The 26,940-nt window shown below is 43.0% G+C and overlaps 1 protein-coding gene across 2 annotated transcripts; it reads right to left on the bottom strand.

The window, feature by feature from the left end:
• Positions 1-1,292: 1,292 nt before the first annotated feature.
• Positions 1,293-26,572, bottom strand: HID1 (HID1 domain containing). Of its 2 annotated transcripts, none has more exons than XM_074224620.1 (19): positions 26,427-26,572; positions 21,340-21,489; positions 19,815-19,985; positions 18,180-18,290; positions 17,360-17,466; positions 16,005-16,121; positions 10,856-11,078; positions 10,387-10,443; positions 9,421-9,561; positions 8,724-8,814; positions 8,375-8,526; positions 8,094-8,172; positions 7,225-7,389; positions 6,568-6,795; positions 5,386-5,519; positions 4,631-4,711; positions 3,659-3,750; positions 3,061-3,219; positions 1,293-2,473 (listed from the first exon to the last, which is right to left on the bottom strand). In XM_074224620.1, the coding sequence occupies exons 1-19, from the start codon at positions 26,490-26,492 to the stop codon at positions 2,410-2,412; spliced, it is 2,388 nt and encodes a 795-aa protein (XP_074080721.1). In that variant the 5' UTR covers positions 26,493-26,572; the 3' UTR covers positions 1,293-2,409. The 2 variants fall into 2 exon arrangements, with proteins under 2 accessions (XP_074080721.1, XP_074080720.1); XM_074224619.1 differs by having other exon boundaries at positions 9,421-9,504; positions 26,427-26,564.
• Positions 26,573-26,940: the final 368 nt, after the last annotated feature.

The following is a 26,940-nucleotide window of genomic DNA, read 5'->3' as shown; positions in this document are numbered from 1 at the left end:
ATGAGGAAATTAAGGCAAACAGCGTTCAAGGACTTGCCCAGGATCATACAGGCAGTAATTGTCAGCTCAGGAAGATGTCTTTCTAATCCCAGGCCTGACACTGTATTCACTGTGCCACCTAGCTACATTTTCTCCTGATAATTTCTTTAAATGCATATAATTAAGTACATAGGATTACAAGAAAACCAATTCTATGGAAACAGTTATCAAAATACTTACAAAAAAAACAAAAAAGTTTGTGTTCCAAGGTGAGAACTCTAAAGCAAGTAAGACCCTAAGCAATGTAACAACTGGTTCTTAGGCACAATTTAAGCATCATAAAATGCTTTACATAAATTATCTCATTTGATCTTCAAAAAAACTGGAAGAATCTTCCCTGGTGTACTTGTTTACCTCAGTGAAATGGTCACTAAAGTCAGTTAAGCACATTCTACTTAAATGACATAATCACATTTAGAAATAAAGTGAATTGGGGGTGGCTAGGTGGTTCAGTGGATAGAGCACTGGTCTTGGAATCAGGAGTACCTGAGTTCAAATCTGGCCTCAGACACTTAATAATTACCTAGCCGTGTGGCCTTGGGCAAGCCACTTAACCCCATTGCCTTGAAAAATCTAAAAACAAAACAAACAAAAAAAAAGAAATAAAGTGAATTAGTATAACATTCATTTTTAGGATTAAAAAATGGGCCTAAATAAATTAAGATATCTGATTAAGGTCACACGGATAATAAATAGCTGACCTGGGATTACAACTTAGTTCCTCTACTATGATATAAACATCCTGCTCCACTTTCATGTAATGGATTCTGAAGGGCAGGTCACTTAGCTGAGGGTCTAAGGTCTCAAGCAATTGCCCTTCCCTCTAACATGGAGATACTAGAAACATGATGGCACAGAGGATAGGGCACTGACCCCACTCAGAAGGACCTGAGTTCAAATCTGCTCATAGACATTACCTGTGTGACCCTGGGCAACTTACTGAGCTCCAATTGCCTCAAAAAAAACTGGAAAGGAGACAGCTAGATGGTACAGTAGATAGAGTGCAGGCTCTGGAGTCAAGAGGACCTGAGTTCAAATTCAGCCTCAGACACTAGCTGTATGATCCTAGGCAATTCACTTAACCTTAATTGCCTCCAAAAAACAATCCTCATTACCCTGAGGTTACTCTTATCATAGAAAGAGAGTGACAATGTCTAGAACTTTTTAAACCTGGAACCAAGCACTTATTCAAGAAAGACACCCTCCCTCCTCAGCCAGGCTTCCTCCACCCTCACCCCAGAGACACATACACAGCCAGGAAAAGGGAGATTTTAATTTTGTGTAAAGTAGCAGATTGTACAGTGCATCTCTAGTGCTTGAAAATTAAGATTGTATTGACACAGGTAGAGAATGAGGGTTAACCAGAGAAGGGGACACTTGGAGGATCAATATTGGAGAATAGAGCTGAGGACTGAGGGTTTGGGGGGGGGGACAGATGGGACAGCTATGGGTAAGCAAGGGGAAGGCTAACATGAACCTATGAACCCCCCCCACTTATCCAAATTGAGAAAAAAACAGGTTCTCTGCCCTTTGTGATAAAGCTTAATTAGATTGGGGGAGTAGGGTTGCTCCCCCTTTCATATTCCTTTTTGGGGAATGTTTAATGAAAAAGATTCCCATGGGAGAAGGCTTTATACAAATACGAAAATGTGGGCATGGGAATTAGATGGTCACCTAGGCCATGTCCATTGAACTCTCGGTTGAAACATCTCTCAAAAAAACCCTAAAAAGCTCCTTGGCCTAATTCTTCAACTGCTCAACCTCAGTGGAATGTTGGGTATAGAATGAGTAATGTTTTGTAATGAGAGGAAAAGGGTATCCCAGCATTTACACCTCAGTTTTCCCACTACTACCCAGACAGTGGTGACTCCAGATTAAAGGAGGCATGGTAAAAGAAGAGGGTAAACGTATAAAGAGTGGTATAGAAATAAGTCTTCAGGGGAACTAGGGCTTTAATATAGACTTGAAATGGGAGGGAAGTAACTGATTCAGTGGAAGATTGACCCTGGGGACACCAAGAGCTATCTACTAAGAGGAAGCTTCTTCTTCCTTGCCTCAACCTTCCAATCTTTGTTGTCTCTGTATCTACCACCAGAGGCAGGAAGACTTTATAAGCCAGGTATGAGGAAAGGTACAACTGATTCCCATTTTTCCCCCAATCCCTGACCAGAACTCTTGGAAAAGTTAGCCGTGACTACCTCCTCACCCCACTTTCTCAAGTCAAAGTGATAATAAAACTTGAAATGGCAGTTGGAAGTAAGAGGAATCAGAGCCAGGGAGGGGGTGAAGAGCCCAGGAATAAATCACATTGGCCCCTAACCCTTCAAACCTCTTCCCCCCTCTTCTCTCCTCTCCTTTGCTCTCCTCTGCTCATACCCGCTGGATCTCAAACAGCTTCACGTCGGTGTCATACCAGACTGGTGGGTCCACATTCCTATGAAGGAGAGGGATGGGAGCCAGACCCCCAAGGATGCTAGGTAAATTCAAGTGAGAAGTAAGGGAAGAAATAGGAAATGCTGATCCCCAAGCCCTCTCCATCTTTCTCCTCTGAGCAAATGAGTCCCTATACTAAGCATTTTATGGGCTCATTAATAAATCCATCTTCAATAGGACTTCATTGAGACTCAGTCAGAAAAAGTCCTGGTTACTGAAATCTGAGCCCACAAAGGAAAATGCCCTATTAGTCATTCTGAATTAGAAGTTCTTAACCTTTGTTGTGTAATGGACCCCACTGACAGTCTATGGACTCCTCCAAAAAAAAGTGTTTAAAAAAACAAATCATAATTGAAGGAAATGTTAAATTGCAGTTAGAGGTTAATGAAAATAAAGATGTAATTTTTCCCAGTTAACCTCACCAGCCTTTGAAATCTGTTTACCTAGTAGAGAGACCCCAGATCAATCCCATCTGACATGGTGGCAATCTCTGTTCCTTTGGAGACTAAATAGCATGCCAGGGACTTTCACTATTATGATAGGGTTACTGGTTAAAGACTCTCCCTAGTCTTCATCATGCCTCTTTACCTTAGATAGATGACACCCCACATGTAGGTGCGGAACCACATGGCAGTGCCTGAGTTGGCCTGGTATTTTCGGATGAGGATGGGATGAGGCACAGGCAGCAGACCCACCAGTGTACCATGCTGGAGAAACTTGAGTATTTCTGATTCATCTGTCAGACCCCTGCAGAGAAAAAGAAAAGATGGGGAGTTCAGAATTGTTCCATGCCTGACTTTTATGGAAAGGTTGGGATATCCTAGGCAAAGAAATATAGAGGAAATAAAGGAGGGCATAAAGACACTGGAGTTGGAATTAGGAGGGACTTTTGTTTGAATCCAAGCATTATCCTAGTTGTGTGACCCTAACGTCACTAAAACTGGTTTCAGTTTCACTTTCCTTATAAGTGATATGGGAATAATAACTTGCCATATCAACTTCACAGTTATTGGGGAAAGAGTGTCTTTAAACCTTAAAGAGACATAGGATTATGAGCTATTATTATTCTCATAAAAGAGAATAAGCGATGCCCAAAGCATGGTCCATGGTCTTCCTATTCCCATCTTCTAAACTCCTACCCTCTCTCCATATCTGCCCAGGTCCCAGCCCTTCCACTCAGACTCACTTATCAATGCAGATCTTCTCCACCTGAGGCACCAGAACCTGCAGCAGCCTCATGATGGTTTGGAGTGGTAGCTTGGATTTCCAGGAAAGGATCTACAGAATGGATAAAACCCAGTCAGAGGGAAGGGAGAGGACATCAGAGCCTAGCTGAGATAAAGTAGGATCTGGGAAATCAATGGTACTATGCTTAAGCCTCCATCTCCATACACAACCCTTACATATGCATGGAATCAGATTTGAGGAAAACTGGCTGAAAATTGACCTGTGGGTGTTTATTTGTTTACTATTCATTGCAAAACACTAGAGGATCAAGGAATGTTGACATAGGATCACAACCAGAATGTACCATAAATAACACTTTAAAGGTTTCAAAGTGCTATACATATTTAAGTATTTAAACAAATTTAAAGTATTATATATACGTGTGTGTATTCATGTATTCATGTTGTTCAGTCATTCAGTCTTGTCTGACTCTTCCTGACATTATGGACTGCAGCATTCCAATACTGTCCATTGTTTTCTTGGTCAAGATATTGGAGTGATTTGCCATTTCCTTCTCTAGTTCATTTTACAGATGAGGAAATTGAGGTTAAAAAGGGTTGTGAGTTGCCCAGGATCACATAGCTTGTAAATTCCTGAGGCTGGATTACTCAGACGCAGCACACTATTATCTAGCTATATTATCTATTGATATATAGATATATATAAAAATGTGTGTAGATGTATATATTTATTGCATATATATGTGCATATACATGTGTGTATTGCATTTGTATACATGTATATTTATATGCATAATTATGTGTGTTGTTTGTACATGTATGCACATATTTCTGCATGTGCTTGTAAAAAAAACCGCAAGGGACATGAGACCAATGCACTCTGGATATGAATCCCAGCAAAATACTCAAGCTAGGGCCATCCACGCAGCTCCTCCGCACCCTCCAGGGTTCCAAGGTGCTCATTTCCTCACCCAGTCAGGAGTTGGGTTCCATTGCCCGCCGGCTGAGGCAGTAGGTGATTGTTGTTGCTCTCGACAGGCTTGGCCAGGCTCCTTAAGCACAGGAAAGGGGAAGAGGATATAAATGTGAGGGGTGAAGAGGAAATGAAGGTTGCTGCTTCCCTAGTCATAACCTCAGAAGTCCAAGTCGTTGGATTTGCCAACTGAGAGCAATGGGGATAAACACTAGAAGAAATTCTAGTCTAGCACTCTTTGCCCCAAGGGTTCATGCCATTGGCACCTCCAGGCCCCACCCCAGCCCCAACCTGGGCCCAGCCTAGTCCCTGTGACAGGTTTAGGGCTGGGTGGGGGGAGGACCAAACAGAATGACAAGCAAGGGTAAAGGCCAACTACTGATAAAGAAGATGGATGAGTGAAAGCCAAGGGTGTGAACCCATTACCCTGAAAGGAAGAGAAAAGTTTGGCCAGGGGTGGGGAACCTCCTCAGACCCTGTGGGAACAAAATCTACTTCTCCAACCACACCCCAAAGGGAAGAAACCACGGAGCAAATTCTACAACTCTATGGGTTCAGGGGTCAAGCTGTCAAATCAAGACAGAAATAAAAGCCCTACCAAAGAAGGAATTCCAAAGCTGCTCTGTTCTAAGATGCCAGGCATTATACTTCCACATAGGGGACATCAAGTGTCTCCCCTCTAGTCAAGGCCCTGAACATCCCGAAAGAGTGCATCATTTCTCTAGCCCTAGTTCTTTTATGCTGGGACCTTACCCCATCCCATGGCTCTCCCTCACTCTTCCGAGCTGGGGAGCTGCTCACATCTGAGCTCCGACTGGACTCAGGCTCCAAAGATTTCATTGTTCCATCTTCAGACACCTGTGACTTCTCTGTCAGCTTGTCAATACCTTGGGGGTGGAGTGGAGTGATATTGGTGAATGAAGATAGTTAGGCTTGCCAGCAGGTGCACAGCTCACGTTTCTCCCATCCCCATTCCCATCTTCACTATGAGCAACCTAGATCCAAAGCTTCTCTTAGCCTATTCGAAAGTTTCTCCTTCTCACCATTAATATTATATTTATATAACCAATGAACTAATGTAATGGAAAGAACATAGTACTGGAAAGTACTAGTCTGTGGGAAAGTCTGAATGTGTCACATATGACTTCAGCATTACACTACAGAGCACACTTCTATCCTGCCTTATCACTATAATTATCAAAACTAAATAATTCTGGATATAGAGGTACAGTAAAATAGACACAAATATTACAAAAATTACAAAATTATTACAGTAAAATTACAAAATAAACTCAGAAGCCAATAGAAATGTGTTAATATGAAAGATCAAAAGGGATGTGTCTTGAGGTGGATGAGAAGGTGACAACATTGGGTTCAAATATTAACTCTATACATATACATACATAAACTAGCTAGCTCAAGAGTTCTTAACTTTTATGTGATATGAACCCCTTTGACAGTCTAGTAAAATCTAGAGAACGCTTCTTAGAATAATTTTTTAAAAATTCATAATTTAAACAAGTACTAGATTTCAGTTAGAAGCTAGTAAAAATAAAGATGCAAACTTTTTCCTCAGCCAAGTTCATGGACTCTCTAAAATCTCTCCATAGACTTGTCCCACGAACCCCAGTTTAAGAAGCTCTATTCTAGAGATTGGGTTAATCCATTTGACCCTGCAGGGATTCTAGTAGAGATCCTTGTTCATTTGGATCCAGCTTCAGAACCCATATGTTAGCTTTAATCTATTCTGGGTCACTAGCCAGACTACATAATCTTCCTTCCAGCTTCAGCAATCTATAATCCTATCATGACCCCTCCCTGGTGCCCATTTCCTTGATGTGAGTTGAGGAGAAATGATTGCCTATGTGGTGTCAGCTCCTTGGCTCTCCAAACCTAGCAGGAGCCTATTCCTCCCACTTCCATGTCAGGTCAGACCTGGTGTAGCCACTAGGCTGGTCTTGAGGGTACCCGGCTCAGCAGGTGCAGCAGGGCAAGATCCCTCCATGGAGACACCTTCCTGAGAGTTGGTTCGAGATAGGGTCTCAGGTGTCCGCTTTCGACGCTGCAGGGCTTTGTGGATGGAAGGCATGTCTGTGGGCAAGTTGGCCAACTGGTGGAAGACACTTCGCTTTCGAATGATGGCATAGACAAGGTTTGAGTTGCCTAAGAAAAATCATGAAAGTAGCGGTTCAAGGCAATAGTTAGTTCTAGATTCAAAAAAGCTGTTATTGGGAAGAGAAAGCATATTCCCACTCAATCCACATGGTGTATTTAAAGGGACTAAGAATATAATCCCAGGTATAAGAGATAGCACAAGAAACCCAAGGGAGAGGATAAAGGGGGACCAATGAAAAGCCAAAGACAACAAGCCAATTGGCCATACCCAAGAGTACAAAGGCTTCCACCCAATAAACTAGCCATAATCTTAGAAATCTAGATCCAAGACATCTTCAAAAGAGCTCTGATTATATTTAATCCATCATCTGGAGGAAGAGTATAAATAATCTTCTCCTTGAGACCCCAGGAATCTAAGAAGCCCTTTCAATGGAAATGAGGCAGATGGAGGATAGTCCAGGGAAGGAGAGTTCTCACCATCAAACTGGTACTGAATGATGTTGTTAAAGACCTCAAGAAGAAAGAAGACTAGGTGATGGTTCTGGACAGCAGAAAACAGGAACCAAGTGGTAGAGAAAGCCTCCAGAAGGTGAAGTAGTTTATTGGCTGCAACCATGGACAGGCTCTTGAGATATGGAGACACTAGAGAGGAAAAGGGTCAATCACTTTGGGGGGCTCCCAAAGTCCATAAACCATACATCCTAAGCAAGGTGTTTTGAAAATCACCATCCATTCCCAAGCTCCCCTTTCTTCCCTGGAGAGCAGGGATTTTTCTAGCATATAAAAATTTATGAAATATAGCCTTTTGTGTGTAAAACCTTTCTTGCCTGCCCCTGCCCCTATTCTGTCCAAGAATAATAAATAATAAAATATAATAATAATAATAATAATAATAAAAGTTGTTCACTGTTTGGAACCCCATTCTCGGCAAAAATACTGGAGTGGTTTGCCATTTTCTTTTCCAGCTTATATTATAAATTAGAAACTGAGGCAGTCAAGATTAAGTGATTTGTCCAGGGTCACACAGCTAGTAGGCAAGGATGAACTTGGATCTTCCTCCCCAGCCTCCCACCTCCCTCCAAATCACTAATGCAGTTGAACTTTACTTCAGAATACCTAGCCTCACCCACTAGTGATCTGCCTCCCCCAAGGGCCTCAGAGACAGCAAGCAGAGAGAGGGCAAATCAGCTGCTCCAGACACCACGTTAGCACAAACTTGGTCCTTAGGGTGCCTTATCAGCCTAATGAACCAGGAAGATTAGAAGCCACTCTGACTACGGTTAGGACTGAGGACCTGGTGTCCCCTGGTGGTGAAAGTGGATAACTGGTCTTTTCGCCATTTTTACCATTCACTATGATGGTGAGCAAGCAATCAAAGAGGGGCTGTAGCCGTTGATGGCCGCTGGTGATGATCTTGTGGAACACCTAGAGAGCAAAATCAATAACAGTAGACAGAGGGAAATCAGCACCCGTCTAGACCATCAACCAGCCCATAGACCAGAAATAGTACAGGGTCACTGCTCCCCTCCCCTCCTGACTTCCCAACTCTTCCCTTGAAGGTCATCACCACTAAGGACTGGGGCAGAAGAGCATTGCCTGATGAGTATGGGGTAGCAACTGTTCTCACCACAATGAGCAGGTCAGCATGGGTGCCAGTGAAGACTGGGATGTCCATGGGAACTCGAACAGAATAGGGTTTGTTCAACCGAACCCCAAAGTTGCGTTCTCCACTCAAGAGCAGTAATATAAAAACTCCAATGTGCATTAGACCCACTCGAGCTGTGGCACATGGTGGAGGAACCGTGTCGGTCACAAGGGATGGACAAAGGAAAATATCAGAAAGGAGATGGAGCAATGGGGAGAAGTTTGAAGATAGGAAAGACATAAGATAGGTAGACCATTTGGGAGGGGAAAGGACAGAATTCCTTGTCTCCAGGAGCTGCTAATAGTATAGGCCCAGGACCCCATGAACTCACACTGATCAGCTCTAGCATCATTGAGGAAGAAGAGGATTGGGACAAGGATATCCAACACATCGCTACTCTTCAACACGAAGAAGAGGAATTTCTTGAAGTGGGGAGGCAGATGAGAGCAGAAAAATATAGTCCTGGATCAGAATGGGGAGGGTCTGGTGCCCCAAGCCTGAGCCTCCCCAGATCTCACCCCCATCTAGTTTTGAGAAGTCTCAGGAGATCTCAACTTCTTTCCATACCCATGAATGAGACCTCCACCCCCATCACTAAATGGGGTCAGGAGACTTCGCTCTCTCATATTTCAAATTGGGATCATAAGAGTTTACTACCTCCCTCTCTGAGTAGATCTAGAAGTCCTCACTTCTCTCTCATCTCTAAGCAGACTCAGAAGACCTTGATCAATCCCCATTTTTTTTTAGGTTTTTGCAAGGCAAATGGGGTTAAGTGGCTTGCCCAAGGCCACACAGCTGGGTAATTATTAAGTGTCTGAGAACAGATTTGAACCCAGGTACTCCTGACACCAGGGTCCATGCTTTATCCACTGCGCCACCTAGCCACCCCCTCAATCCCCATTTCTGAACTAATCCATGACACCTCACAACCATCAATCCCCATCTTCAAGTGGGGAAACCATTTCTGAATTGTCTCTTCTTGGGGCATCCCAGCTCCTTCCCCAAGGGATTCAGTTAAGGTTGCCTACCTTGTTGAAGTCACAGAGCTTCCAAAATAAAACTAGTAATTCCTGATGGAACTGGATTTTCTTGGCTGAGTTAGGCAGGTATGTCTGAAGCAGAGGGTTAGAGAGCAACCGGGCCACACCCTTAAGGATAAACTGGAAGTCCTGTAGTGACACAGGATTGGGAGCCAGCCTAAGGTAGAGGACCACAATGATCCCCACCATCCCCTGCTCAGACACTACACTCTGGCATCATCTAAACTCAGCCTCAATTTTTGAGACTTAGGTTTTTCCCATACCTACCTCTTATCATATCCCTTTAATAATCTCACTACCATCATCTGTTGTCTCCATTGGCTCTTTAAGAGCAAGACCCCCTCCTTACAGTAAGCCAGGCCAGGTCAATAGTCAATATTCAAGGTCTCAAGTCACTACTGTTCCATCTTATTCCCCACAAAATATAGGTTGTCAACATAATGTTCTATTGTTGTTATCTTTGATCTTCACTCCCTGAACTCTTCTCTAAGCAAGCCACCCTGTCTACTGTCCCCATCAAGGACTAAGCCCCTTCCCACTTCCTTCTCCTGATATGAAATCCCTCTCCTCCATTGAAACACATTATTTCTCCTCTAAAATTTCACTCTAATTTGTTCTTTTTCCAGAGATATTTTTCCATAATGATTTCTCCCTAGATCATTTTAACATTTTCACCATCTTCCAGCCTCTGCCGTCCAAAGCAGAGACTCATACATACTCTGACTGGAATAATCTGTATCACTTATTAGTATTATATCTTTTGAAGTGTGTATGTATGTGAGCATTCAAGTGTGCCTATGTCCACTTCCATTCTGCCTCTTCTACTAGGCTGTAGGGTGTCTATGAGCATGGACAATGAAGCATTTTCTCTGCATTTCCTACAGGGGTTCTGCTCAGGGAAAGGGCCTCAGTCCCTGTCATTGGGGCAGGGAATGGGACCAGCAGTGGGCTCACCTCCTCACGGTGAATTCGGGACAGATAGTTCACAAATAGATTCTCAGGACCTGGAGGCTGTAAGGAGGGACAGGCACTCTTATTAGCACCAGCTAATAAGGTTTGGACCCCACCCCCAACCAGTGAGAACTCTACTCAAGCCCCTCAACCAGGCCAGAAACCTCTCCAATAGACTTAGAAGACTAATTAGCAGGACCAAAATCTTGTGGGCTATGCAGAGCCCACAGCAACAATACTAGTGAGCACCTGCCAGTCTGAGGTATACTAGGCAACTTGTCCAATTAGTATATCTTGTCCTGAGCTTCTGATATGGGAAAATTCACATGCCACCCATGCCCCTGGGGCTAAAGTGAATACATATTAACACATGTTTAAACGTGGTAAATGTTATACAGTGGGAAGTAGCAGAAAGAACAATTTAGGGCACCCCCATCCACCAACCAAGAAGGAGAGGATGCTGGACCCTTACATCTGCATCGTCCATTGCAGTTCCTGTGGTAGTTCCATCTACAGTTGGGCTGGTACTGGTGGCGCTGTCATAGTCCAAGGTCACAATAAGCACCTGGGCTGCCTCTTCCACTAGTGGCTCTCGATAGTCAGAGAATAGCAAGTGGTTGTAAGGAATCCCATAGCCCACTGGGTCATAGGCACAGACGATATTGAGAAGGGAGGTGAAGAGCGGTAGTGCATGTCTGCGCAGGAAGGAAGACAGTGCTAGAGGGGCTACCCCATATGACTGGGAAAGGATCAGGGAGATCTGTTAATAGGGCCCAAGTCTCTATCAGCCCATGGCTAAAAAGAAGCATAGACACCTTTTCTTCTTCCAGGAGCTAAAACAGACTTCCTCTATGGACCCAAGCTTAGAATTGAGCAGATTTGAGGAGCCAGGGCTCTCCATCAAGAACTGGGATAGATAATAATAAAAAATTATGTATTTATGGGAAACTACTTTCCTCACCATAGGGTCCCTTTGGAGCAGTCATATATCCACACCATAGGAGACAGAGCCTCTTATAGAATTCATCTCTTCCCACCTCCTCATTTCTTAAATGAGAGATCTAAAGCCTCCAAGAGCTTAGACAATTTGCTTGATGTCTGTCACATAAACAAAAAGTGACAAGTGCAAGATTTGGTCCTGGGTCCTCTGGAGTCAGATTCAACAATCTTTTAACTGTATACTCCTGGATCATTAAGGACAACAATTAATATCAGGAGAACTGAGATCAGGCTGGAGGCAGATGTGAGGAGAAGAAAAAATTTTGTGGTTCACTCATTTTAGTCATGTATGACTCTTTGTGACCCTTTGGTTTCTTGGCAAAGATACTGGAGTGTTTGCCATTTTCTTCTCTAGCTCATTTTACAGATGAGACAACAGAGGCAAACAAGGTCCAGTGACTTGCCCAAGGTTATACAACTATCAAGTATCTGAAGCGGAATTTGAACTTAGGTCTTCCTGACTTCAGGTCTAGCTTTCCATAATGTTGGTTATTATTGTTATTAAAGTATTTCTTAATACGCCAGACACTGTAATTATTATTGTTGCTATTACCACACAATACTTCTTACCAAAAGCATCATGACTTTGGTGCTTTGGAAATACATAAATATATGTTTGTGAATACATACTAACACATATTTATATGTGGTAAATATATCCACATATTTGTATGTATATATTTGTAGATATATTATTTATATATATATATATATTTAAATCATAACTGATCTTCACAGCAATCCTATGAGGCAGTCCAGTTTAGATATTAAGAAACTGAAATGTAGCAATGTTAGCTGACTTCCTTTGGGTCAAACAGAAATAAATGGAAAAATAAAGATTAGAACTTAAGTACTCAGACTCTCAGTCTTCCATATTACATTGCCTCTCAGAGATGAAAAGATTTTGAGTAGAGGTGGAAGAGGGGCTATTTGGGAGAAGTCCATTATCCAAACTATTGAACAGACATATCATTTTAGGATGGTAGAAAGGGGACAAAGGCAGTAAATAGAGTCTTCAGCAAGAAGAGGTAGAAGTCCTAGTTCTTTTTCTTTCTAAAGGATATATCAGATTTAAAAAGTCCCTTATTCATGGGGGCCAGGTCTAATAAGTGAGAGTGGAAGTCACCCTATCAATTAACTTTTATTAAGCATCCACCATGTGGCAGCTATTGTGTTGTGCCAGGCAACTCTCTAAAAAAAAGTTTCTTCCATGAGAGGGACTCTTGGGATAAAATAGATCTTCACATGACCAAATGACATAATATAAGTAAAAATTCTTTGATGGGGCAGCTAGGTGGCGCAGTGGATAGAGTACCAGTCCTGGAGTCAGGAGTACCTGAGTTCAAATCCGACCTCAGACACTTAATAATTACCTAGCTGTGCGGCCTTGGGCCTTGCAAAAAAAAAAAACCTATAAAAAATAAAATTAAGAAAAAATTCTTTGAAAACTCCAAATATTATGCAGGGCAGGCTGCTAGGTAGTACCATACTTCTGGAGTTCACAGAGTTCTAAAGTTCAAATCTGGCCTCAGACAACTTATAAGCTGTGTAACTCTGGGCAAGTCAGTTAACCCTATTTGCCTCAGTTTCCTCATCTGTAAAATGAGCTAGAAAAGGAAATAGCAAACCACTTCAGTATCTTTGCCAAGGAAACCCATCATGAAGAGTCAGACCCAACTGAAACAACTAAACAACATTATAAAGAGAATCCCCAAAGTCTGATAACATATGACTTTTTGACATATATAAACTGTGTTCATTCAAATAAATCCATCATATTACATGCACACACACATTATATATATATATATATATATGTATATATATACATATATATATATATATATTTGCTATCTCTGCCTCATTAGACTGGAACAGGACATCTCATTTCTTTCTTGTTCTTTATAACCCCACAGGGTTTAGAACAGGATAATATTACATGGGTAGTTCTTTATACTACAAAGTAGTACTCTCCAAAAAGGGATATATGCAACTTCAGGGGATGTATAAAGAAGATATTAGAACTTCATTTTAGATTTATTTTTTAATCTTAAAAATACTTAATTTTTATTAATGTTTAATATACTGATTGAAACTGGTATCTTCCCTCATGCAGTCTATATGTCAATCATGCCACCTAGGAAGATGTCCTGAGGGAAATATGAGAACTCTGCAATAGTGAGGCGGATGATGGTGCCCTTACTCTGAACTGTGAAGCATTGCAGCTTATCTGCATGTGATTATTCTATTACCTAGTCTGAACTCAATTAGCCCTCACAAAATGGACAGGTATCTAAAAAGATTCCTGCAAAGAAACCAAATGTTGAAATAACACTAATAATGTGAGCATAGGCAAACAAGAAAATGGCAGAGCTGACACTTTTTCTCTTCCTCCTATGAACTCTCTGACAGTCACATTGCAAAATAAAAATAAAGATGATTAAATTGGGTTTGACAAGAAGTCCCTCCCACCCCCAAATAAAAATTATCAAGAAAATTATTTGATATCTGAAATGATGAAGGGATCAGTTTCAGAGAATAATTGAAAGACTTATATGAGCTGACAGAGTGAAGTGAGAAAACCAAGAGAAAACTTTATACAATTATATCAGTACTATAAAAATTTTAAAAGACTTAAGAATTTTTATCAACATAATAACTAGCCATGACTCCAAAGGGTCAATGATGAAGTATGCTATTTATATAAAATTGGGCACATTTGGCCAATACAAGAATTTTTTCTTCTTGAATATGCATATTTGTTGCAAGTATTTTGGGTTTTTTTCCCATTTCAGTGGGGTATGGAGGGAAAAAATAAGTTTTTGCTAATAAAAATAAGTTATTTTTTAAAAAATAAAATTCTTTTAAATATAGATTTATATCCACTATCATTAATGATTACCCTTGCCCTAAATATATATTGCCTTGAAACATTAGCTAATATCTTCCAGTTAAAATCCCAATTTCCACAGAAAGCCTTTTCAAATTCTTAATTTTAGTGCCTTCCCTTTGTTGAATATTTCCTATTTATCCTATGTAGCTTTTTGTACATTGTTGTTCAGTTGTTTCACTTATATCCTATTCTTTATAACCCCATTTGGTGTTTTCTTGACAAAGATACTGGAGTGGTTGACATTTTCTTCTCTAGCTCATTTTACAGATAAAGAAACTGAGGCAAACAAGGTTAAGTAACTTACCCAGAATCATTAAGCTAGTAAATCTCTGATTTGAATTCATGAAGATGTCTTCCTCACTCTAGGGCAAGCACTCTGTGCATTTTGGCGCCACTTAGCTGCCTATGTTTGTACATAGTTGTACTCATATTGTCTATCTATTAGATTGTGAGCTCCAAGAGTCAATGGACTGTTTTTGTCTTTCCTAGTATTCCCAAAAGTTAATACAGTAGCTGATACATAGTAAGTAGTTAATGAACACTGACTGACTAAAAAGAGCATGAAGCCACTGGGGAAAGCATGACATGTAAAAACTAAGCTTGTGTTGCTAAAATGTGTCACCTATAAAAACTCTCATCTGCACACTTTAAAAACTTGGACAGAAAATGTTCTAGCTTATTTCAAAATCTTTAAATTAAGAGATTTGGTGAGTTTTTAATCTATTTGTCAAAAATATGAGAACGTGACATCTTTTTAGTTTGCAAAAACTAACCAACATCAGAAACCTGAATTTCAACAATAATTTCTTCATAATCAGTGGATTGCACTGAAAAATTATTATCTGGATTTAGTAAACATAGCCAAGTATGCATTTCTTTCCTTTGGATCTATGCATCTATATCTTTCAGTTACAACATCCATAAAACCAAGTGTTGAAATAAACCAAATTTAGATCCAGACCTTGCAATCACTCCATAGGAGTATTAAATCAAGATTTTAAAAATAATAAAGTATAATAAATCACATTATTCTATGTAAATTATTAATAATATTTAATTAGGGAAGATTATATTTGTATATTTATTAATGATCAAGTATCAATCATTTTAAAATTATTTCATATTTATCTCATTCTTTAAAAATGTTTATTTTGGACATGTAAGTACATAATGTCAGTACAGTGCTAAGTAGATGCAATTTATCAGACAATAAATAAATATATATGTGTGTGTGTGTGTGTGTGTGTGTGTGTGCAGACTCAACATAATTTTTTTTATTTTTTATTTTTTAGATTTTTTTCGAGGCAACGGGGTTAAGTGGATTGCCCAAGGCCACACGGCTAGGTAATTATTAAGTGTCTGAGTCTGGGTTTGAACTCAGGTTCTCCTGACTCCAAGGCTGATGCTCTATCCACTGCGCCACCTAGCTGCCCTCAACATTATTTTTCACCAATGAGCCGCATGATCAAAAAGTTTGGGGACAACCGCAAGGCTGGATGATGATGAATTGCAACTCATCACCACTAAGGGGAGCAAGTCCCTGGAACCAGGTAATGGAAAGACCCTAGTTACCACAGAAAGTAGATCCCTAGATCCCCAAAACATCCAGAGGCCCAAAGAAGCAGGAACAAAATAGAGAAGGACATCATTTGGCCAACAAGACTCCAACCTCCCCCTCTAACCCCTATGACAGACAGACACACATACACACCCCCTAGGTCAGCCTCACCTGTTCTCTGTGGAGCAGAAGAATTGCACCCAGGGGTTGGCACTGTTGCTGTCAGGGGCTGGGGGCAGGTACATGGCCTCAGAGAAACAAGTCAGCAACAATTTCAGCAGCTCCGTCCTAAGAAGGGGAGGGGAGGTCAGGACCCAGAGGGCTCCCTGCCTGCCACAGACCTTCACTTCAAGGACTGAGCATCACAGAATCACTACTCATAAAGGTTCTTCAAAGACCAACTTTTGTCTGGCTAAAAATCCCTACATCAAGCCTTCAAATGAAAGGAAAATTCAGTATCTCTGAGGCAACTCTTTTGGACCATTAATTGTGAGGGAGTTTTTCTTCAGCTGAAATCTACCTTCATCACTCCTGGCTGGAGGAAGAACAATTCTAATCCTTCTTTAACATGAGAGCTCTTTAAATATTTTTAAATTAAAATATTAAAATATTTTTAAAATTTTCAAATATAAAAAAATTAAAAATTTTTAAAGGAGAATATTCCCTCCCCTATCCCCCTGCCAAATATCTTCTTTTCAAAACTTAAAAAAGGAGGGAAATAGTTTCTTCAACCAAATACTCTTGTATCATTAAACTGTAAGCTCCTCAGGTATAGACTGTCTTTTGCCTTTCTTTGTATCCTTATTACTTAGCACAGTGCCTGAAACAAAATAGAAACTTAATAAATGTTTATTGATTGACCAACTGTCATGATCTCAAGACCTTTTGCCATTTTCATCATCCTTAAGACAATACACTCCATATTGAAAATAATATTCCAGGTGTAGTCTGACCAAGACAGTGCAGACAAGTATAGGCTCCTTTAATGGGATATTATGACTATCTGAATTCAGCTTCAGATTGAATTAGTTGGTTGCCACAGCACATTGTTGCTTCATTTTGAGCTAGGGAAACCACTAAAACCCCCAGATATTTTTCTCATTATGTGTTCTAACTATGTCTCCTTCATCTAAGGCTTGGGAAGTTTATTTTGTTTTTAATCCAAGTGAAGGAAATTATATTTATATGTTACATGTAAGTTTATTGTATATTTATATCTATTAAATTTCATCCTTAAATTCATTTCCTTATTCTAATGCATCCAAATTCTTTTGGATCCTGTGATACAACAAATTATACTTCTCTCCCAGTTTTGTGATTCTTCCAGAAATACTGTTTTGGCATCCTCTATATTTCTTTCCAGTCACTGAATAAAGATGGACAGAATTCAACATGGATTTACAATCACTGACAGGCTAGTTGGAAGGGGAAGAAAGTGGGAAGAAATTCATCATACTAGACATCAGTAAGACCATTCATGCACAGCTATGTATACCCTCTAGGGTCTGGGTTCTTGCTGGGCTCACCGGTTCAGGTCATGGGTATAGTTGGGCTGTGGAGAGTGGGCAAAACCCACACCAGCCTCCCAGATGTACTCACAGCTGTCCAGGGAGTGGATGTCTTCTGCTGAGTCCTGGGGAACAGAGTTTGGGGAATGGAGCAGGAAGGAGAGATCAGGTTGGGAGAAGAGTCTTGTGGTTTCCCTCCCCCCACCTCAAGAGCAATATTAGATGGTTGATGCCCCATTTTCCACTTCCTTCAAAAATTTAGTCATTTCCATCATCATCCCCCCCACACACATAACCAAACTTCTTGTCTACACACACACACACACAACACACACACCAGCACCCAAGCTTCTTGCCATACTAGGGAGTGATATTTTTGTATAACCCTAGAAGAAGCGATTTTTTCTTTCCACTCTAACATTCATTCTATGTGCAAAGAATGGAAAGCAGGAGCTATGAGAGGTTAGAGGGAAGGGTACCTGACTTTGGTGGGGGCATCAAAGATTACCATTAAGTTCTAAGGGACAGGAAGAAGAAAGTAAACCCCTCTACTAGACTCTACCTCTACTAGCAGCCAGCTGTAAGCGATAATGAGCATCTGTCCATATGCATAACAAGAGGCTTTCCATTTTCTCTAGTAGCCACCCCCATCACCCTAGGGCAGCACCAAGTACCATGACTAAGGTCAACAGAAACCACACCACCAGTCTTAATCCCCGAAACTATTCCTGTTTCAATCCCATGAAAACAGAATTTTTGCAACCTACAAGATGAAGAAGACTGCCCATGGGTATTTCTCTACTTCCCCAATACACATCCACCATAAACCCCAACTCACCACAGCACTCTTTCGATGACTCTGGACAGTAAAGTCTGGGCAGAAGAGCAGGTCAGCAATGGCCAAAAGCAGGGACTCTGCCAGGGGCCGGGCATTCTCATCCTCCTCACCCTGCCAACCATAGAAACATTCATGGACTGACTGACAGGATAAGTCAGGAACTTCTAAGACCCAAGGGTCATATATTCCCAGGGTTATGCACACACAGACACAAGATGAAGAATAGACATCACTAGGCTTGGAGAGGAATTCCCCACATCCTTGTATGATTCTCTTTTAATGATTTCTTATCCTGTAAATAGCTTCCTTTGTGTATATTTGTTCACATGATGTCTCTTGCTCATTAGCTTTTAAACTCCTTGAGAACAAAGGGCTATCTTTTTTGCTTCTTTTTTGTATTCCCAGTGATTAGAATAGTGCCAAATACATTATAGGTGCTTAATAAACATTTCTTGAATTGAAAGGTAGAAAGGGAATATCTCAATATAGGGACATCTGCTTTGAAAGGCAATAAGTTTCAAGAACAAGTTGAGAGAGGCAGGAGCTCAATTTTGACTAATCAGGGAGCTAGGTGGCAGAGGGGATAGAACTCTAGAGTTTGAGTCTTGTTTTAGAATACATACTAGATGTGTGACTGACCAACAGTCTGTTCCCTCATCTGTAAAATGGAGATAATGAGGGCACCTACCTCACAGGATCCTTGTGAAGATCAAATGAGAGAATGTATATAATGTGCTTTTAATATCTCAAAGTGCTATTTAAATGCTGAATGATGACGATGATGACCAGGAAAGGAACAAGGGTCATTTAGAGAGAGTCTAAGGTTGTCATATGTGTCCTCTCTCTCTATTCTCTTCCACTTTCCCAGTTCCTTCCTCCTACCCCCCAGGTTAGTTGCCTGGCATCTTACTCAAGAGCTTTAGGGAAATGGAGAGTATCCTAGGCTTAAGTGATATATATGGTCCCAAAGTCCCTTCTAAGTGGCACCCAAGTCATATCCCTGGTGTTCTTCATCATGCTAACCTGAATACTGTCCTACTCTCCCCTCCTCTGCCCATTCTTTCTCTCCAAATGATTCTGCCATCACCTTTGTCCTAACTCCAAGGAGAGCTACAACCTGGTAGGAGAAGATAAGGACCCAAGAGGACAGAGATGGGGGAAATGGAGGCCTGAGGTGAAAGGGTAGCAAGCAGACCAGGCAAAGGGGAGATCAGGAGTCTTATATCCTGTTTTCTAACCATTGGTCCAAATTTTTACTTTTTCCCTACCACATCCCAGGCAGGGAACCAAGAAATGATGTCAGTTTATCATGAAAGAGTAATCACTTTAGTATAGGAGATCTAAACTCTAGTCCTTTCTGCCACTAACAAATAGTATGTACTTGGACAAATCACTTCCCCTCTCACTATAGATGAGGAAACGGATGAGGTCCAAAGAACGGAAATGACTTCCCAGGGTCACATAACTTCTGCCTGAGACAGGACTCAATATTACCACAAAACAGATTGTCTTCTTCCTACAATCCTTCCCCTTTCCTCTGATTTACACACTCTTGCTCTTCCCACTCCCCTCTTTTCTGGAACCTAGACATCCTGGCTCCTCCTGTCTGTCTCACATACACACATACATACACACCCCTTCTTGGCCAGCTCCAGGCACTGTGGACCAAAAGAAGCCCCTCCAATCAGGATCCTCAAAGATGTAGGGCAGCACACGGGTGAGTAGCCGGCAGCAGTTGAGGACAATCTGCTTCTCTTTTTCTGAGTGGCAGCCACTCTCCGATCCCTGCACCAACTTCTCTACTGCCTGCCATTAGGGAAAGAGATGGGAAGATAAGAGTCTCACCTTAAATCGGTTTCACTGAGACCATGTCATTTCTAATTAAAGGGTGGGGGAGCCATTTCGAATGTAAGCTCCTTGAGGATAAGATCAGTCTTGCTTCTGTATCTTCATCCCCAGGATCTACCACAGCAAAAGCTAAATAAATAGTCATGATAATTCTAAGAGAAAGCAAAGTGTCTGTGTCAGTCTGGTACCCCCGCCTGAAAGGAGGAGAGGTGTTAACTGCTCTGGGTCCAGGATGGATCACAGCTCCATCTCACTATATATCCCACAGTTCTGTCAAGATATTAGGAGATATTGTGCCCTGAGGTTGGCATAACAACAATCCTTTGTGCTTACCCTCTGGATGATCTCAGTCTCTGGAAAAATCACATAATTATTGAATTGCTTTGACAAGTACCTGGTGTTTTCTGAACACAGACAAGTTCTGGTCAAGAAGCCCCGCCAAGAATCAAACTTGTCATATTGTTTCTGTTACTCCTCATTGTTGGGGCTACAATTAACTGTGCAACTAGTGGTAAAAAAGTATTAAGATCCCTCAACACAGCATACGTATTAATATCTCCCCACACACAGCCTCTCTTCACTAGGGGCAGGGATTCCCCCCTCCTTGCTAGCAAGCCATTTCCCTCACTCTGAAATAAAACTTGTTTGATTTCTGACTCTTCTGTCTGTAACCGGCTCGGTTTGGCTACAGCCATCCACAGCTTAGAAGCAGGTCTGGTCTGGTTGCTCTAATTCTAGAAGAAATGCTCCTCTCCCTTGACATAACAGGGGAAATGAGAAAGGGATATTCCAGGCAACAGGATATAAACACTCAGGCAGAGCTAGATGATAGAAGACAGGCACATGGAAAAAATGAGGAGAGAGAAAGAGAGAGAGAGAGAGAGAGAGAGAGAGAGAGAGAGAGAGAGAGAGAGAGAGAGAGAGAAGAGAGAAACAAGACCTATCCCAGGGATGAGTTTAGGAAGAAAAACCCAAACTCATCATTTGCCCAATTGGAAACCCTGGAGCCAAGGTGGGGGGCAGGGTGGAAGAGACAAAATCAGGGATATATAAGGAGAAGCTATAGTCATTGATGTTGCTGAAATTGAATTATGTCGAACTCTTTGTGATCCCCTTTGGAGTTTACTTCACAAAGATACTGGAGTGGTTTGCCATTTCCTTCTCTGACTCAGTTTACAGATTGAGGAAATTGAAGTAAAGTAAGTTGGAGAAGGAAGTGGCAAACCATTCCAGTATCTTTGCAAAGAAACATCTCCCCCTAGGTCTATAGGATAAAAAGAATATCAGTCCCCGCCCCCCAAGAGCTCCTCACCTTATAACACAAGGTGGCCAGGTTGGAAGGCGACTCCTCCCGAACAGCCCTGATCTCAGCTGCTGGAACCAGTGCAAAGACGTCCTGTACAGAGGTGGCTGAGTCTGCCCAGAACTGGTCCCAAAAAGCATCATCAGTGGCCTCCACAGGCTGGAAAGGAGATGGAGCATGCAGAAATGTCATTTACAGCCATCTACTTTCCCTCCCTCAATCCTGAGGTTTATGAAGGAGACAAGGGGCTCACCTACCTTCACCCCTTGATCAAACAAGATCTCAGAGGATAAAGGAAGGGAATGTCAGTGGGTTCCCTCAATGGTCCCAGCCAAATCCCAGGATCAAATGAATTCTAGGAAGAATGCCAGAACAACCTACGAGCTCCCCTACTGGAAGGCAGTAGAGAATGCAGCAAGGGACCTGATTACTGTGTAGGCAGGAAACCAAAGTAGCAAAGAAGCAAATAATGGGAAACAGAATCTAGCCAATATAACAGAGCCCATCATATATGATGGGTGATGATCAGACTTGAGTCAAAATGATGATATTTTATTCTGAGTTCCTTCCACCTTAGCATAGCCATGTGACCCTAGATATCTCTCTCTCTGAGCCTTAGTCAGGGCCTGGTGACCACTATTAAAAATGTCTGCACTATTCTTCTATTAGAAACCAGGAGGGATGGGAATTCAGGGAAGCCTGGAGGGATTTGCATGAACTGATGCTGAGTGAGATGAGCAAAACCAGAAAAACACTATATACCCTAACAGCAACATGGGGGTGATGATCAACCTTGATGGACTCCCTCATTCCATCAGTGCAACAATCAGGGACAATTTGGGGCTCTCTCAATGGAGAATGCATCCAGAGAAACAATTGTGGAGTTTGAACAAAGACCAAGGACTATTACCTTTAACTTAGAAAAAAAACTGATATCTTGTCTAATCTTGCTATCTCTTATACTTTATGTTTCTTCCTTAAGGATATGATTTCTCTCTCATCACATTCAATTTGGATCAATGTATACCATGGAAACAATGTAAAGACTGACAAACTGCCTTCTGTGGGGGGAGGAAAGTAAGATTAGGGAAAAAATTGTAAAACTCAAAACAAATAAAATCTTAAAAAAAAATTCTGGCAGTGTCCAGGAACTGAGGACACTACTCATTCCATTCCCTCTGTTCACAGAAACAGTATTCCTACTCACTACTGCCAGTCCCTTTACTTGAACCCTGTTACTTCTCCAGGACCTTCCAAATGTAAATTTCCTTAATATTTTAATTTCTCCACTATCTCACTCAAGCCTACCTTTTTAAATGCTTAAACATTACTTCCCTTCAAACTGATCTTCTTGCTGTTCTTCATATACAACAATCCATTTCCTGTCTGTGGTTTTACACAGGCTTTCTTCCATGCCTAGAATGCACTCCTTTCTCACTTCCACAGCAGCATAAGACATCAGGTCTTCCTAGCACATAGTATGGTGCTTGTTTCTTTCTTTCCTTACTTCCTTCCTTCCTGACTAGAATCTCTATCTTTCAAAGCTTAGCTCAAAAAAAATTACTTTTACTTGAAGTCTTTCCTAAACTCCCTCCCCAGCCTCTTAGACACACAATTGCTAGTACCTCCCCTCCTAAAATGTTGCATCTACTTAGAACTGTACCTAATTCTCTCTTTGAGAGCAGGGACCACTATGTTTCATTATTTTTGGATCTTTGAGTATAATGTGGCACCACCCTATCTGATTTTTTCTTATTTTATACTTTTCTATGAACTCTGTGGTCTGAAGTGGACAATTCCCAGGACCTTGAATATACCCTGTACTCCCCCACCTCCTTGCCTTTGTTTGTTGATCAGTTGTGTCTGAAAAGTCCATTTGGGGGTTTTCTTGCAGGAGATACTGGAGTAGGTTGCACTTTATTTTGGAACTCTTAGATGTACTTACCTTGTGAATGTAATATACTAACTGGATTAGTGTCTTTTCCTCCATTAGACTATAAGTTCCATAATGACATATACCTTGAATAAATGTTTGTTAATTGAATAGTTAATGCATTTTTCCCAAGTGGGAGGGAGCAATCAGTACAGGCTCCTCTTCACAAGCCTAGCTGTGGCGAGTAAATATCTAAAAAAGTCCTGAAACCCTCATAGCTGGTTTTTATATTCATTAAAATTGGGGGAAACCATCTTTCCAATGTTCTGAGGAAACTGAGGCAAATAAGATTAAGTGACTTGCCCAGGATCACAAAGTTAGTATCTGAAGCCAGATTTGAACTCAGGAAGATGAGCCTTCCTAACTCCAGGTCCAGCACCGAAACTCCTAATACAAGCTTTATTCACATTCTGTGCTTGCGGGTGGCCTCTCGATCTCTCCCTCCAACATCACTGCTTGGATTCTTACTCATTGTAAAAAGCCCAACTCAAATGCTGCCTTTTCTAGGAAGTATCACTAATTCTTGCTGTCTGTAAAGACCCTCAAATTCCCTGTTAATGCCCCTTCCTCTTCAGATCTTACCAGCAATCAGGACAAGGTGACAATTCCATTACCCACAGACTGGAAAAGGGGGGGGGGGGGGCTGGGTAGCTGATGGGGGTAGCGTTTTCTTTCTGTAGTTGTGGAATTCAGATCATAGCATTCATGGAAAGGACTAAAACAAGGGAAAAGTCAGCTAGTGTAGTGCTGCATTATACAGGTCTTCCAACTGTCAGTTAGAGGAGTTAGAACTTTATTCAGCTGGGTTCCTCAAATCTATTTCAAAATACCACCACTTCTTTCTCCCTAATCTTTCCACCAATTGAACTCCACCCATTTAGGGAAAGGGAAAGGGCCAGGAAACAGAAAGCCATTGAGGACTACAAGGAGCTCAGAACAGTCAGATCCACTACTAGGAGTGCACTATAGCGCTAGGAAGAAAACAGGATGCACCGCAGGAAAGCCGGAGAGGCGGCTCCAGGCTCAGTCACAGGAAAAGGTTGCTGGGTTCTTCTCACCTTCTGACCAGAGTCATCAGTTCAAATTCTAGCACTATCGCAAAGAGACTGGGACCTGGAGTTCACTCAGGTAGAGAAGGTATAGACAGTGCAGGTCTTGGCAGAGAAACCTGGCCTCCTTTTCCTCATTTTCATAATAAAAGTAACACTTTCGTCATTTTCCCTCCAGGCTTGGGACTACAATCAAGGATAGTTAGTGAGCCTTGGTAGGGAAGAGAACTTGAAAGAAAAAACTCTCAGATACCCTTTTCTCAGATTGGCTTCCGAGCCATATTAGGTCCCTTTGGGGATCAACCCCCTACCATGCTCATTTGGAGAGTTCACCAACATCCACTGAGTCAAAATCTACATTACATTCCTCAGTCAGGGCGTATCAACCTCATGGGTAAATAAGGGAGCTTCCCCTCTCTTCTTGTAGTACTTCACATTTGGGAGTTTATCTTTCACCCTTCCCTCTGCTCTGTACCTAATTTTGGTTCTCTTACCAAATGCATGGCATTTGGAAACCGATATCTGCTAAAACTGGGGTCTGAGCCCAAGGAGGGTAGCTGGAAATACAGAGGGACTGAGAGGGTGTATCAGTGGGGAAGGGTCTTCTTCAAAGGGCAATTAGGCATTTATCTGGGAGTAGAGGGAGAGTAGCAGTGGCCTGCCAGTTTGGGGTGGGAGAGTGGGAGGGAATCGTTGTTCCATCCTGAACAAATTCCATGAATTAAAAAATAAAAATGGAGAGACCCCTGAGGAATTGTAAGGCCAAAGAGCCAGAATGACAGAAACTAAAAGAGACTGGCCATCTGTAATACCTGTTGCTAGATTCAAAGAATCCAAAAGTTAGATCTAGAAAGGTGCTTAGAAGCCATTGAGCCCAACACGCTCATTTTACAGAAACAAAAAAAAAAACAAAACAACAAACCTGTGGTCTGAAGAGATTAGAGCACCCAACCTCTAGTAAGTGTCAGAATCAGGTTTGAGACTCAGTTCCTGTGACTCAAGCCTAGGACTATTCCCTGCCTTACTGAGGATACCATGGGATCAACAGTATTCTAATAGGAACCCCAGAGCATTTAGATTCAGGCAACTCTGTTATCTGATGGGAAGAACTCAGGGGATCAGGATGGGGGAGGGGGTGATTTAGGAAGGAAGGAAGGCAGGCAAGAAGAATAATGGAGCTGTATTTGACCACAGGTAAGAGAGCCTTGGGGGGGAAGGTGCAGAGAAAGGTTCCCAGTGGAGAGGGTGTGCAAGCAGGTGTCCCCAGAGTCCTTTCCAGATTTCTCAGTCTAGGGTTTTAAGGTTGGGAAGCTGTGAGAAAGGCAGTTTGGGTTCTGCTCAACCCAGACAGAGGGGCCCAGGCACAGCTATCAGCTTGGGGGCTGCCAGGCTGGTGGTGGGAACACCTGTGCCCGGGTTCTGTCAACCAGCCTATATATTTTATGACTATAAGAGGTAGCTACAAGGGGTCACTCCAAACACCCCCCCCACCTCTCACGCAGGTAAAAACACACACACACGTCAGCTGTGAGTTACAAATCCACTCACGGTGGGCTGCCTCGGCCCGGGTCACAGACTCCCACGGCCAGGACAAGTGCCGGCACCTGAACCCACCCCGTCCCCGGGCTGGGCTTGCTACCTTAGGCTGGCCGCAGCGCCCCGGCCCTCTCTTGGCCCCGGGGCCATCGGAGCCCAGCCAGGCCCGACTGCGGCCACCACACGCCAGCTGTTCCCCACCAGCCCCGGCTTTGTTTGCACTGAGTCATCGCCGGCGGCGTCCGGACCGACTGGCACCCGGGGTGGGAGCCGGAACCCGGGAGGGACCAGCTCCGGGGGGGAGGGGAGTGGGAAGGGCACGAAGGGAGGGGGAGGGGAGCGGCGCTGCCAGCTGGCAGCTCCAGCACACGTCAGCCCAGGGCAGCAAGCACAGTGGGGCCGGGGGGGCCCGGGGGGCCCGGGGGGCTGTCTCCATCACACCCCACCTTGTCTATCCCCAGGCCCGCCCCCGGCGGCCCAGGAGCCCGCGGCGCGGGGCGGCTGGGCTCCCCCAGGTGAGGCGGGGCGGGGGGAGCGGGGGGGGGGCCCCGGCCCGGCTCCTGGGGTCCGGCCTGCACCTGAGTCTTGGTGGTGAGCTGGATGACCGCCTTCCGGAAGTTCAGCTTGGAGTCGGCCGTGCCCATGTCTGCTCCCGCCGCGGCCCGGCCCCGGCCCCTCGGGGCGCGCTCCCCGCGGCCGCGATGAGCCCCCGCGCCCCGCTCCGTCCAGGCCCGGCCCTCCGCCCGCACCTGCCGCGCCGGCCCGGCTCCCGCGGCCCTGCCCGGCGCCGCCCCCGCCCACTGCCCTCCGCCGCTCGCGCTCTGCCTCCTTCGCATGCTCGCCTGGTGCCTCCCCGCCCCGCCCGCCCGCCTTCTCCCACCATCTCCCGCTCACTGTCGCGGTCTTTGTCTCCCCCCATCCCTCCGCACCATCCTTGACTTGATTCCTCCCGGTTCAGCTTTGTATTTCCCAATTCATGTCAACAAATGTCCGTTAAAGCGCGTTGTGTGGAATTCCCCCTCTCCATCCCTCTCCCTAGCAGCGAACTCTTCGCATTTCCATTTCTTCTCCTCATATCTGGCCCTGTCCTTT

Source organism: Macrotis lagotis, chromosome 2, assembly GCF_037893015.1.
Source record: "Macrotis lagotis isolate mMagLag1 chromosome 2, bilby.v1.9.chrom.fasta, whole genome shotgun sequence".
In the NCBI taxonomy this organism is placed as follows: Eukaryota; Metazoa; Chordata; class Mammalia; order Peramelemorphia; family Peramelidae; genus Macrotis; species Macrotis lagotis.
The sequence above is the reverse complement of the archived record's forward strand: the minus strand, read 5'-3'. Positions and strand labels throughout refer to the sequence as shown.